The 14,985-nt window shown below is 37.9% G+C and overlaps 1 protein-coding gene across 1 annotated transcript in view; it reads right to left on the reverse strand.

Moving 5' to 3' along the window:
* GADL1 (glutamate decarboxylase like 1) overlaps window positions 1–12,103 on the reverse strand; it is a 69,917-nt gene extending 57,814 nt beyond the window's left edge. The window contains exons 1-8 of the mRNA XM_035549660.1: window positions 12,094–12,103; window positions 11,255–11,427; window positions 10,212–10,338; window positions 8,396–8,486; window positions 7,586–7,692; window positions 6,065–6,180; window positions 260–339; window positions 92–146 (exon numbers count right to left, since the gene is read on the reverse strand). Of these exons, the coding sequence (XP_035405553.1) occupies window positions 92–146; window positions 260–339; window positions 6,065–6,180; window positions 7,586–7,692; window positions 8,396–8,486; window positions 10,212–10,338; window positions 11,255–11,427; window positions 12,094–12,103 (759 nt within the window). The remainder of the gene's footprint in view (window positions 1–91; window positions 147–259; window positions 340–6,064; window positions 6,181–7,585; window positions 7,693–8,395; window positions 8,487–10,211; window positions 10,339–11,254; window positions 11,428–12,093) is intronic.
* Between the last annotated feature and the right edge of the window lie 2,882 nt (window positions 12,104–14,985).

Here is a 14,985-nt window from a genome sequence, read left to right on the forward strand (position 1 = left end):
ACTCTTAGTTTTCCTTCCTTTCACTCAGACACAAGCACACAGTCTGCATGCACTCCTCCTCTCTCCTTCATGCTTTCTCTCCCCCTCTCACCTCTTTCCTGGCCCGCTGGACTTGTTTCTCCAGTTCCTCAGGTATCATCTTACCTCTAAGGGACACAGATTTAAAACTTTTTCAGTTACATTCAAATAGGTTGGTTAGTACAGCACTACTGCATTTTAAAAGACTCAGAGATCACAGCCATGGCTTTTGCTTGCTTACCTTTCATCTGTTTTGATGAAGTAAACATTCTCTGTACCAATACCCAGAAAAGAGGCTGCCTTTTTCATGGAGTAATGACACTGTACAAGAAAGAGCATGCAAAAGAGAGTGAGTAAACAAGTAAAAAGAATGAAAAAATCCTTAGTATAGGAATTGGCGACACTGAAATTAATTTAATATCAGCATATAACAGTCATGACAATAGTATAATCTAACATAAAAAGCAAATTGACAAAGCTATGCAGCAAAAAGACATATCATACTTCACAATTAATGTCACACTAAAGAGCAGGAAAATAAATAATCTGTGTTTCAAATGCGAGCTTAAAAATAAAAAGCTCTATTACATACACATTTTTTTAAGCCGATTCTCCATTAGAATGAAAAATAAAAAGGTTGTAATGTCATCAGGAAAGAATTAATTGTTTTAATTGAACAGAATTAAGAGTATCAATAGGTATAAAAGGCAAATGCACAAGAAGAAAGGTCCAAAGGCTATTGAACTCAACAGCCTAGAGGCAACCTATAGGTCTGAAAGTCCAAAAGCACCACTCCTTGTAAACTGTACTCTTAATTAGGATGTATATAGCAATGCCTAAAGCCTATACCACTTCATAATTCCAATTTTTCAACATATTTTCTCAGCATCAGCTGTTGGCCACTGCCAGAGACAGGATGCTATGCTAAACTGACCTTTGGTCTGATCCAGCAATTCTGTTCTCATAGACTCAAGGAGTTCAAGTCCCAGGACCTACCGACTTTTTAGAGGTGGTACAGTCAGGACTTCCAAAGCTTTCAAATTCCTATCTCTGGAAAAAGAACTGAGAATCTTGGTGTTTAGACCAAGGTTGTCCATGTAAATTTGGATCTTGGAAGCCATTATGAAAGCAAGCAGAATCCACATGGGACTTAGCACATAAATCAACATGGATTTTGCAAGAAGTTCCAGTTTGGACCTATCTACGTTTCCACTAATTATTATTTCAGCAAAGAATTTTAGCTAGGTCTCATCACAGAAATGTCTGTAAATGAATGCAAATGAGTACACAAACACACGGTGCACTTCTCACTTTGCACTGAATAAAGGGCATTAGTGTATGAAGCCTGTAATGTGACTGTAAAAGATGTCCCTTCACCTGACCAAAAGATGTTAGAAATTGGTTTTTATTCAATCAGAAAGAGGTAAAATGACTCATGTGAAATGGATACTTGTGCTCACTGTCCACCCTTTGTGTGTACTTTGTACACTCTTTTTCTGTTAAACAAATTGTCAAGGTTTTATGTTACCATCTTTCCAACATTCACCCTTATAAGCTAAGACCTGCTCTGTTGTGGATACTGTTGTTCCAGCATAAGAGAATTTTGTCTTATTCCAAAATAATAGTATGCTGATCTCACACAGCTTAATCCATCTTCAAGAGTTGCCTGGGAATTCAAAATGCAATAACCTTCTTAATCTGAACTCATTATTAAATATTAAAACTACTCTGAACAACCTGCAGCATGACAAATGCCTACCCACTCATGTCAGTGGAGTCAGTTTTGAGAACATCAGCATCTCATAGGACTATACAGTTCTCTTCTCAGAATAAAAATCACCCAAGCCTTGGATTATCATTTCTCAAAAAAAAAAAAAAAAGTTTTGTTTTTTTTTTTAACACTATTACTGAAGAGTTAAATAACCCATATTCCAGCAACTGTGAAGATGTCTAGAATTGTTGCTTTTCATACAGGAGGTGAAGCCAGGTGGATAATTAATTCCATTTTCTTCCAGAGAGTTCACATAAATGCAGTTACAGCAGAACATAATTATGAAAAATGTACAATATTTTAATGTGTGGGTATGAATATATTAGAGGTATTAAAGCCTGTCATGCTGATTTTGATGAGACAGATGATCTCAAAGGCCTCTTTTTCTTTTTGACAAACAGGTTTTCCCCCATCATCGCCCACTTTTTAAATACAGGCATACAAAAATACTACCTGATACTATCTGGTAGTTCTAAGAACTCCTGGTTTTGTAACATGACACATCCACACAGCCTTTAGGACTCATTTATTTAAACTTTTACAAAAATAACAAGATACATAGGAAGATGATTAGTCTTAAATTATATCGATAATGGCAATAATGATTGTAGCTGTGTGTTGCTCAGTAGAAGTTTGGAGATGCTTTCAACGACTTAGTGAATAATTTAAAATACAAGCCTCTATCACTGATTTCTGTCCATTTGGTTCAAATGAAAGGTATGAACCACTTGGTATAATAAGACTGCTTCACATTCAGAAAGCTATAGGTCTGCAAAATCAGCGTACTACTAAAGAAGCAATCATTAAATCAAGTATTTTAATATAAAAAATGGTATGGGAGAAAGATAGGAGGCTTGAGCACATCAGAGATTATACCAAAGAGCAGAAGGAGGGAGCAGAATAAAGGGAATACCAAAACAAAACAGGTTGCAAGATACACTGTTTCTCAAATGCTTCTGTTCCTCCTTTTGTCCTACTGAAGACCTGAAAAAATTTGGTAGGTCTACAGTAGGACAGAAAAGGGACAAGACATATTACAATGCAGACTTGGAATATACTTCCTTTGATGAATAATCTTTCAGTTATATTGTTTGAATACATACAAGAATTTCCTTTTTTCACTATCAAAACCGATACTACCACACTAAATTACTCCACGTCAATATATATATATATATATATATATATACACACACACCAGAGAACATTTGGCAGCTCTAGTCACAGCATCAATTAGTTCATTTGTTCATAGTGCCCTTTCCAAAGAGAAAGGAATACCCAGATAAAAGATATTATTTGTACCTAGATTATATACATAATATCAAGTAATAATTTTTAATACTATGAGTTCAGATTTGTCTTGCTGTGTCTTCTGTGGTTTTGTTTGGACATATTCAATCGGTAGCCACGAGGAGTGAGAAGTGAATGCCTTTAGGCACAAAATCAAACCAAAACAGTGCATTTAAGATGTGCTCCTGTAGTCTTTTAACTACAGCTAGGCAGTTTTCTTTTCCTAATAACATTTGCGAAGATAAGGTACTTTGCCACTGTGTTCATTAAAACAGAAGATAGATGTGGATTTTCTTGATTTTGAAGAGTTTCCTAGAAACATGATTGCATAAAGCAATTACATTTTTATGAGACTGTTTTATTACTCATTTTTGCCTGTTGTAATTTCAACAGGGGACAACATGGTGCGTTAATGTTGTGTTCTCCCACTTTATTACTTTCATGATCAAGTTGCATTGGGGAGGAATTTGGTTTCATTACATCCAAAAAATTGCTCATATCAGCATGTATGTTTCAACTGTTTACACATACACTTGTACCCCCAATTGCCTCAAAGTTTGCAAATTCCTACCTTTCAGATCAATGTAAAAAGTGCTTGGGTTAGAAAAAAAGTTGAAATGGAATTCAAATAGTGAAAAATAATCAAAATGTGGGCTGTGTTCCACAACTACAGCTGTGTTCAGGTGTTACAGAAACACTAATCATGCCTCAAGAAAGTGGTAATTAATTTCTCTACTGCTAATGCTATCTCAAGAGGAATCGCTGTAATTGTCCAGCAAAAGAACTATGGAGTAGTAGCATGGTCACATTATTTGGCCACAATTTTAAGTAGCTTAGCATTTTACTTGCAGGAATGAGCAACATTGTTGTTGAAGGCCAAACAGAGCTTTTGAGGACCTTCAGTGGGCCACACATTAAACATACACCTTCAGATTATCCACAAACATACACAGAATACATAGTTAATTTTGTGTGACCTGGGGCTAAGTGACAAGTCCATGCATTCCCCTGCTCTACAGCAAGGCAACTCTTTCAGTCTGCCAAGTGCCAGACTGGAACTGTGGGACTTGGCAACTCAAGGCAAAAATCATTTCATTTCAACACAATGTTGAAGCCAAGCCCTGAAACAACATGAGTGCCTTGAGTTGACAGTGTTTGTGTTTTAACTCCTTATCAATACTCTCAGTTTATTACAGCCTCATGGCTTCCCCACGTCAACACTATTTGCCTTACCCACTTTTAAAGCTAAACACCGGATGTAACTTTTCCAGAATCTTTTTTTTAATCGCTTGCACAGTGAAAAACAGGTCTATGCCCTCCAGGTACTTCTGAAGAACAACAGTAAAATGCTAAACACAAGAAACCTCATGATAAAAGCAAATAATAATTGAAGAGTGTGATATGAGCACTTGCGTACTTTTCAGTGTTGGCCATTTATTAAATATAATTGCAATAATACAACGTATCTGAACTAAGCTAACTTCCAAAAGGTAACATAACTTGGACTCAGTACAGATGAATCTAAAATAAGGATACAGGAATATGTACATCTCCTCCCTCATAATGAAGAATAAATACTAGAGATCTTAGACAACAGTCACAATATCTAGCTGCTTAAAACGGCTGTGTTATAGCAAACGATTACTGAGTACTAAAGACAACATGCTTTTGTGAATCAAGCAAAGTATAACAGATCAAGACCATTGCCTCACAAGTAATTTAACAATTTATTTTTTCTGGTCAATTCTGTGTTTTATGGTTTTCATCTTCCTGGTAAAGCAAAAATACCCAAGTAAATTAAATTTGTTTGTAGAGTGTACTTTTATTTAAATTTTGCAATTAAATCAAATGTTAGTTCATGATGAAAATTCTCCGTGCTTCATTTCAGAAGCATTAAAATAAAGGGTTTCAACCTCAACCTCATTTTTTCCTCTTGAGCTATTTTGAAGATGAAATGTGATGAATTAAGCAGGAACTGGCATGTCATTTTCATATACACATTTTTCAGAAAAAAAATTGACAAAAAACACAACTTTAAGACATTTTTATTTAGAACATTTGGATTCATTTTCAAAATGTGTTGTCTTGGGCAACTTACACAATGCTTGTGTCCCTCAGGCCTCTTCAATATAAGCATCTCTTGCCTACTTACCCTGCAAACTGTTTGGGGCATAGAAAACTTAAGAGCTAAAATTATGTCAGTAACTATATACTTCCTAATACAACAAGGTCCTCATTACCACTGGGAATTTTATACAGTGGAGTCTGTAATAATACTTCTGCACTAATCCAATCATAAACTTAAAATTGGAGGGACAGGTGAGAGAAAAGAGCCTTTAAAAAAAATAATTTACCTTCAGAATAAATGTATGAACATAACTCTATTTCCCAAGGGCAGATATTACTCAAAAACCTTTAGACTTGCCACATTTTTTCATTATTTAAAAAAAGAACTGTCTAAAGATCCAGCAGGGTTTGCCAAAATACTTTATGGTAGGTTTGGTTTTCTACCACAGAGAATCTGTGTTCAGATACAGGGTATAGTGGGAGCTGCAGAGAGCCAGTTCACAGGTTCATGAGTGCTCAGCTCAGTACAAATTACTCTTGCAAGAAAAAGCTTTGACATTTGAAACCTACACATGGTTCCTGCCAGACTTTATGCTGTGGGAAATCAAAAGCTGCAGACTTCCATAACATCCCACATGCATTCATCTTCAGGTTTGCCCCAGGTACAACCTTTTCTTTTATCAGCTGTTCCCAAGAACACAAGCATTTGTTGTTGTGGTCTGACAAGAGAGCTTCTGCAGGGAAATTTATCATCCGACTTCTCCATATAGCTTCAATATTTCATATCATTTGCTGATAACAAACTCATTGCACCAGGGCTCCATCAGATAGGCAAATATAATTTTGCAGCCATTGAAAAATAAAGTTCATTGTTAGAAGCTCTAAAATGAATACAAAAGCTTTTTTGTTTGTTTTTACCTCTTCCGAAGTGAACAGGACTAGTCTTGGCAAACCTGAAAGCCCTTTTTCTTTTATCTCAGGACAAAATTTGTATCTTGCTAAGTTCATAGCATACATATTAGAAACAGAGCCACCTGCCGAAAGAGAAATACAAGTATCATATTAACCATAATTCTAGCACATTTCCGGTGTCTGAGTGCTTGACCTATTAGGCAGAAAATAAACCAGAGTTAGTATGCACCCATAATAACTTAATTCCTCCCCAAAAACCTACAGATATAAGAACTGTGGGCTCTTCAGCATGAATGGAAACAGCTGGTTTGAAGCCTCATTGGAGGTATTTCCTAAAGAAGTAAGAACTGTACTTAAACGGCCCTCCCTGGCAGAGAATACCCTGCAACAGGGCCTTCTGATATACACCAAAGCAGCACCAACTCAGCTGCCTATACTGAGCTCAACTGTGGCTGTACCTAACAGAGCCTAGATCTGTCAGGCAGCCAGAGTATTATGAGGAGAAAAAGGAGAAAAAATAAAAAAATCCACAGTGAGTCGGATCTGAAAGATCTGCAAGGTATGATTTGGACAGGTTTTATTTACTTAAAAGAACAAATACAAAATAAGAAAAACCTTACATAAAACTAGCGTTAAAAAGTACGATTTGTTTAGCTATTGGTAGTATCTTGGTAAGTTTGAATTAAGCAATTCTGCATTAAAAGCAAGGATTCTACTGAAAGCACACATTAAATCTGACAAAAAATCCATATTAATACATTTTTTCCACAGATGTTCCAGGGGATTTTATTTATTTTTCTACTACTTGCACGTAGGACAGAATTCCTGGCCTTGTTGTTTTGTTTTTGAAGGGTTGACACTAAATTCATTTCCTCATTTAATTTATTTTCCCACCCCCAACTTAGATGTGAAAGCTTCACATCCAACATAACCTAGTATTTGAATGATCTGTAGAATAATATCATTACACTTAATTATTTCCATATATGGGATTGGAATGCTGCTTTTCAGAACATTTGAAAACTGTGGCCTATCAAGAAGCTTAAGAAATATTTGTTTGATTGGCCTATTTGTAACATTTCAAAAAACTACCAAAACTCAAAAGAAATTGAACTCATGACAAACCCACTAAAACAAACTCTGGCTCCCACATGTGATACCCAGGATACACACTTCAGTGACTCCAGGCACCACTGGTTGGTGTCTAGCAACTACATCAGCTCTGTCTGTCAACCAGTGACTCAGTCCAGTTAAGCTGTTGGTATTGTTGTTATGAAGTTCAGGAAGGGCTTCAGTTGCAAGCAATTCATTTCCACACAATTATATTTAGAACAGTTTTCATTCAGATGCTGATCAGATTCACATATTACTAGAAACACCTAAGATGAGCCTGGACGTAATCGTTTCATCTGCATACCACTGGATTTTGCACGCTTTTTCAAATATCCTACACAAATTAAATGTCCACTGAATTACTGTATTAGATGATTTATCATTGCTCATCCTGAAAATCTGAATTGTTCTTACCTGGATTAAATATGCCATCACCTTCTTCCCAGCCTATGAACTCAATCATTTTCTTGATGACTGTCTCTTCCACTAACAGAAACACAGGGGATACTTCATATGTGTATCTGAACAAAAATAAAAGCATAATGATTGACATTAAGATTACACAACTCAGGCTACAGAATCTTGCTAAAATTAGAGGTTTCTTTTATCAGAAGCTGACCGCCATCAGCAGTAAAATTCTAAACTAAAAACACTATGGATCTGACACAGCAGAGCAATTGTTTAGTTCCTGACAGCATCACATTGACAGTTCCACTCTCAAAGTAATATAACAGAGTTTGATTTTAACATAGGTCACAATGCTTAAACTTCAGCTATAATGATCTATTGCAAGCAGCAATCACATTTTTGTTTAGGCTTTATATCTGCAAGTAAATAGTAGACAGGTAATCATTTGCATTCAGCTCTGTGCAGTGTGCTTCAAAGGAAGCAAACAACTGAGTAAATTTGATTAATTCATTTTTATATTTTTATGCACTAAGTAAGAAAAAAGAAGTCTAGGTTTAAAAGTGTTGGAAAAAAGATCTCTCTTCTTATGCCCCAATTCACAAACTAGGAAAATCATCAGCTCAGCCAACTTTCTGGTGAGCTATTCAGCCAATCCAGACTGTATTCTTTCCCAAATTCCTGCACAATTCCTACCTCCTCCTCTGTAACACTGAAAAACACTGAAAACAGAAAATGACGCGCGGGGGTGGGGGAGGAAGCTGTTACTTCAAGAAGCATGCTAGATTCATCATAAAGAGTACAAAAAGCTACACTTACACACTTGGGTTCAATGCTTCGGTAATGAAACGAGCCACTAATGAGTAATAATCTATTCCAGCATACAGCTGATTGAAAAATCTTGGATGACCTGAAAATATAGATGAAAAGCAAGCAGTGACAGAATGTACATGAAAAGAGAATATATCACAAGCTCTCTCAACTGAATGCTGATCACTGCAAATCACAGTTCTTTCCATCATTCTCTCAGTATTTTATGGACATATTGTCCTTTTTTCAGTTTAGACAAACCTTTGAAAGTAAAATTCACAAGCCTTTTCAGGTCCCAAAACAAGGTTTGAGAGACGCAAATAGTGCGCAGAATGAATGTGGGTTATTCACAAGTTTTATAAATCAAAAAAGAAGTGACTGACAACAGAGTATGCATGGTGGCCTTTAACAGCGGTCTCTAGAGGCTACGATGGACATTCAGAGACGTTTTGCTAAGCAGTAGAATACAGGAGCCTGCCGATCCCAGGCAGCTGTACCTGTGCTCCCACCAGAGACTCAGTGTTGATATAGGGAGGCAGTGTAACAGTCTGGAAAACCTTGCTGCAGACTTAGAATGAGAAGTTGAGAGGAATTGTTTACCTGCCTCAAAACACTGAGATATAACTAAATTATGAGAAAAAAAAAAAACTACATTATTGCTGAATATATTAGCAAGTCATTTTGGCAATGGAGTCACCACCTAAATTTTAATCCACTGCATAGTACTTCTACATGCAAAATCAGGTAAACTGTATGGCTCTACCCACATTAGAGCTGAGGCTTCAATAAATGTTTATACTTAGATTAAAAACTATTTGCACAGCAATTTTTTCATATTTAATATTCTTCCCAAAGTGACAGTGCAACAAATGAAAATTTGAAGTCAATTTACAAAAGTGAGATAAACAAAATGCCTTCCATTAACTCAGTAATGATATCTGCATATTATTAGTGCACTGTCCCTTTAGATCAGCACTAGTATTTTTCTATGGTTTTCAAAGGCATAGGTTCACCTTCAAAATTATTTTATGGTTTTACTTACTGTAGCAATAGTGACTGTAGCAGGGAACGTGCCCTGGAAATGCACAGCTATTATATCATACATCCTTCTCACTTTCCAATATACATTCTAAGATGTGCCACATCTGAAATCCTGAGCTTCTGATACAGCGCACTATTTCCTGAACAGATGTTATTCATCCCTTTTTTGCTAAGATTGAATTGTACTTCACATGCTGCCAAAAGGTTAGCTGTAGAGAACTAATCTTGCACAGATGTCATGCACTGTCTCTAAAACACTGCAGGCTCTTCTTCTCACAGCGTCTGGAACAGGAATTACTGCCTATCAGCAAATTAACATCCTATAAGACTATTGCTCCATAGAAAGCAATAGTAAATGCAGGATAATCATCACTAAGAACACATCCTTATTTGTGCAAGGGTGACTCCACTCATCATGAAATTACATACGAAGGTTTTTCTCCTATCTACTTTGTTAGACTGTTATATCATACCTGTCTAGGCAATTTTCACAAGACTTCAAAAGGACAGAATCTACCATGAACAACAACAGCATTACAGGAATTAGCTTTTGATTAGCTTCCTTTGATTATACCTTTTAGTAAATCATAGACACCTATGGTGACTAGCATTCAGTCAAATGACTGAAATCCACCCAAATATTTGCATGCTTGTAGAGGCAAGTAGAAAGCAAATATTTAAATCCCTAATTTTTCTGGAAGATAACAGAACTTTATAAGCGTTATCCTGTCTTCCTAGGTTAGCATACAACAAAACTAGACAACACTAGAAATTGCATTCCTACTGGTTTTGACGCTGTATTGTATAACATCCTGGCAGAGTTGCAAGAGTTTCTGATGAGATTCTCCAGTGTCTCTCATTTCCAGATCAAGAATCTTCTTCAGTGTTTCCGGGGACCGCCATTCACAAACCTAATGATAGGTAGGAGGGAGACAACAGCAGTGAACAGGTTAGCTAAAAGGAACTCATAAAGGTACCAGGTAAGCACTGTGTTCAGCACTGTTTTCCAGAACTGCCCATTGGAGTGCAGCACACCACCAGATAGTATGTCTGCTAAGCTGATCTCATGGGATCTCAGGTTTTTTTGTGTCTCAGACATACCTCGACCATAAAAATTAGAGTGGGGAAAGCTGGAAGGAGGAAAAGGTGTGCCTCTTGGAACGCTGGGATGCGAAAAGTCATCCACTAGTCTAAAAACCCACCTCTCTTGTTCATGGCTCATGTATCCTCACTAGGAACAAGAGGCCTACAGGTCAAATTCTGCCTTTAGCTAAGGATTTGCAATCATAGCTCTTTCAGATGCTGTTCTGCTGAGGGGTGAGAGCAGTCAGCACATGCCCAAAGGCAAGCATGCTTCATTTGCAGCTTCTCTTCCAATACACCCTCTTAAAGCATGGGTCCTGTGAAACCCAGAGCAACCTGATAATGTTGCCCTTCCACAGTGATACAGCATCCATTATTCCTTCTTCTCTAACACCAGCGCCCCCGAGGTGCAAATAAATAACTCCCTGTACCCCAAACAGGGAAAACACCGCACCCATTTGTCCTGTCAAAGAAAGTGACCATTGCACTCTGAGATTAAAAAAAAATATATATATATCATTTTCTGGCAAATACATATGTTAGCTATGTTATTGAAAGGTTTTATACTATGACTTTTTTTTTTTTTTTAATTTGGAAGGCTATCTTTTTATTTCTGACTTTAAAGGCATAACATAGAAGCAAGTTTGAGGCTCCTTAAAGTGCAGTAAAATGCAGCTTAGAAAAAAATGATTTATTATTCATTACCACTGCTACAACTTTTCAACAACCCAGTAAAGGCTTTACCTTTTCCGTGACGTCATTAGCTTTCTGGATCACTTCTTCCATTATAATCTTACAGGCCTCTTCCACAAACTTCTCTCCTGCTTTTGAGTCCATTATTGGACCATTTAAGATGACCCCATCCACCAAGACAGCATTCTTTTTCTTCTGGAGCACATCCTGTTTGCAAATACCAACTGTAAGACAAAAAGCTCTGTATTAGACAAGGCCTGGGCAACTAAATCATAAACTACAAAATATTTGTTCATTGCTGATTATTTAGTGAATGTAAGAAAAAAATCACATGGCCTTTCCACATGTACAAAAATCCTAGATTTTGGTGGAAACATCTTTGGAAACATCACAAGCAAATTGCTTGTGTTACTTTACACCTAGACTGGTACTACATACCATACAGCTGGCTATTACTGTGTATCTGCTGCTTTCTGTAGCATACAAAAGCATGCAAGGCACTTTCCAAACTGGGAGGAAAATACAGTTCTGTCCTAGAACATGATACAGCTGGATAAACAGAAATAAAGTGAGATAATAAGCACTTTTCTTAGCTGAAAAGACCTCCCGGCACATCAGCCCTCAAGCTCCCCCTTTTTTCCATGATGTAATTTCCCACATTTTTATGCTGACCCTTCCCACCAGCCAGTTCTACCGCAGAGTTCTCCATGTCTTTTGCAAAGTTTCACTGACCCCACCTCCACAAAGACAAAACCTTTTGAGATTCCTATCAATATCACACATCTGCTCTTCTCTTTTCTGTCCTTATCTTATTAAGTGACCTCAGCCACCTGTTAACTTGCTGTATTATCCTGTGTATTCACTTCTCCAATGGTGATCACCTCCCTCACCTTTATCCATTAGACGTACTCTCCTGATGTGTTGCATAAACACATGACTACTCCCTCCTTTACATTACTTCTGAAAGCACATCCAAGATGCTTATACAACACTGGACAACAGAGGCAACCGTGTATCTATTTCATGTATTGATTTCATACGCCGAGATCAGGACTCCACTTTTAATCAACGTGAGGATAAAGACGAAAGTGAGACAGTAGGAGATACCAAGAGAACAGACATTTGAAACAGTATAGCACTGAAAGGAGAAGCGGTAACTACCACATCTGAATTACCTGGGTTACAGACAGAATCTGTATGAGCTTGCCATAGAATAGCTACAATCTATGAAGCCAGACAGCATTGTCTTGGATGGTCTTTTTGAGCCAAAGCTCCAGTGAAGATGTTGGATGGGTAAGGATGTATGTAGGAGAAAATTTTATGCCCAAAACAACTTTACCATCTGCTTTGCTTTTTCCTCCAGTTGCAAAGCGCAGATGGAAGGGAGCTTTTTCACAGGTCTAAACAAACAACCGAGTTTCCAGAAGATTTCAGGACAGTCTGACACTCATCATGCTTATCATCATTACAGTGTCTCATCTCCAGGAGGATATAGAAGAACAATGTTGCCTGGAAAGGTGGAGATCTTCAGGGCCCATTGGTTGAAAGAAACCCTGTCACTCCCATGATAACTCAGAGTAGCTATTCAGTTGACTTTCACTTGTTAGGACAGATATTACTGTTGTGGTTTAACCCGGTGGTTTTCCTAACTGAAACCAGGACAATTACAAATGAAATCAAATTCTAGCATAAGATGGAACCTCAGGCTTCCCATAACTGATGACATAAATGATACACCAAATTATTTCCAAAGTTGCTTCTATTTTTAATCCAAAGGAGCAGTATTTTGATGAATAGAACTTTTGCACATTGTTCTAGAAGAGGCATATATGTTCTTGTGGGAAAGATACAGAACTAGCAGGTAAACAATATTCCATCTTCATCAAGCCAAGAGGGAAAATCCTCTACATCAGAGAGCTCAGTTCTGAACCTCATGATTCCCAGCATACCACAGCAGGAGCGTTGTATAGAAATTGCAGCTTCAAAGTCTTAGAGGTCCCTCTCTGAAAACACAAGCTAGTAGGCCAAATTTACAAGAGCCAAAACATCATGTATTAAGGAATGGGAAGAGACCAGGTCTTCAGGCATACAGAACAGGGACTATTTTTGGATTAAAATTCCAATCTTTTATGTACAAACAGCTCCACACAGTACTAACCAGAACTTAATATAAACACAGAAAAACTCAGTCTCCCCATCTCCTGGAGATCACAGAAGTATTTAGGTCGGAAAAAAACTCCAAGATCATCAAGTTCAACCATCAACCTGCCCTACCAATTCCCACCATGGACATACCAACTATGTCCCTTCGTGTCACATCCACAAGTATCTTAAATATCTCCAGGGACAAGGACCCCATCACTGCCCTGGGAAGTCCATTCTAATGGCTGACCACCCTTTCCATGAAGAAATTATTCCCCATGTCCAGTCTAAACCTTCCCTGGTGCAACTTGAGACTGCTTCCTCATGTTCTATCACTGGTCACCTGAGAAAAGAGCTTGACACCCTCCTCACTGCAGCCTAGTTGTAGAAAGCGATGAGATCTCCCCTCAGCCTCCTCTTCTCCAGACTAAACAACCCCAGTTCCCTCAGTCACTCCTCGTAACGCTTGGTTTCTAGTCCCTTCACCAGCTTCATTGCTCTTCTCTGCACACACTCAAGCAACTCAATATCCTTCTTAGTGAGGGGCCCAAAACTGAACACATTACTGGAGGTGCAGTCTCACCAGTGCTGTGTGCCAAGGGATGATCACTTCCCTGGTCCTGCTGACTACACGATTTCTGATGCAGACCAGGATGCCATTGGTCTTTTTGGCCACCCAGGCATACTGCTGGCTCATGTTCAGATGCTACCATCTCCATGTATGTCAATGGTGTTTTGTTTCTATGAAAAAGAGGATAAGATCTGAAAAAAACTATATGGGAGATTATCATCTCTTGCAGAGCACAGACACTAGTACTTCTCTTTTTTTTTTTTCTCCAGAAATCTCCCAAAGATGTTGGAGCAAGAGAGCTCACTAACTCCTCTTTTTCCTCTGCTGCACTCTCCAGTCTCTGCTAAAACCAGAGCTGTGTAAACGCTTTTTTTTTTTTTTGCTAACTCCATCAGCACCAGTTTTGACACGTTTGCACAGACAAGCAATTACCAGTGCTTTCATGACTTTTCATAGAATTCCTCAAAGATCATTGCAAAGGAAACACTGAACTTTAGGTTACTTTTTTTCTGCCAGGTCCTTAGGATGATGGGTCTAACAACAGCTCTGTATGTTAAGCAAGTCTATTAACCTTTACACACAGTTTTAGTCTCCAAAAGATACTCTGTGGAGCCTGAGGAGGAAGACATCCTCTGGAAAGTGGGTGATAGCCCACTCCTAACACCCAACACATCTGTGTTGGGCCTCAGGCACAGTCTTTGAAAGAGAAAGGCAAAGCAGAGGGGTCAGAAAGAAGGGAGGGAAAAGAGCCTTGATTTCAACAGCAATTTACCTGTGTAAGGCTCTAGTAAAGAGCTGGGGACTTAGCCCACATTATAGTCCATGAAATAATACACCTTGCAGCTATTAAACAAAAAATAGTGAGAAAATGGTAATCACCATTTCAATCTGAATTTGCTGAGCTAAATTGTGCCCTACAACATAGTATAAGATTACTAATGGAATGTAATAGAAACAACTGTTTCACAAATCAGCAGCTAAATTGGGTGCAAGCATACACATTTTCTGAGCTAAAGGTATTCAGGTTCTGCAAACTACTGTTGGATATATATACTCATGATTTTACTGC

This window comes from Cygnus atratus, chromosome 2 (genome assembly GCF_013377495.2).
Source record: "Cygnus atratus isolate AKBS03 ecotype Queensland, Australia chromosome 2, CAtr_DNAZoo_HiC_assembly, whole genome shotgun sequence".
Classification (NCBI taxonomy): domain Eukaryota; kingdom Metazoa; phylum Chordata; class Aves; order Anseriformes; family Anatidae; genus Cygnus; species Cygnus atratus.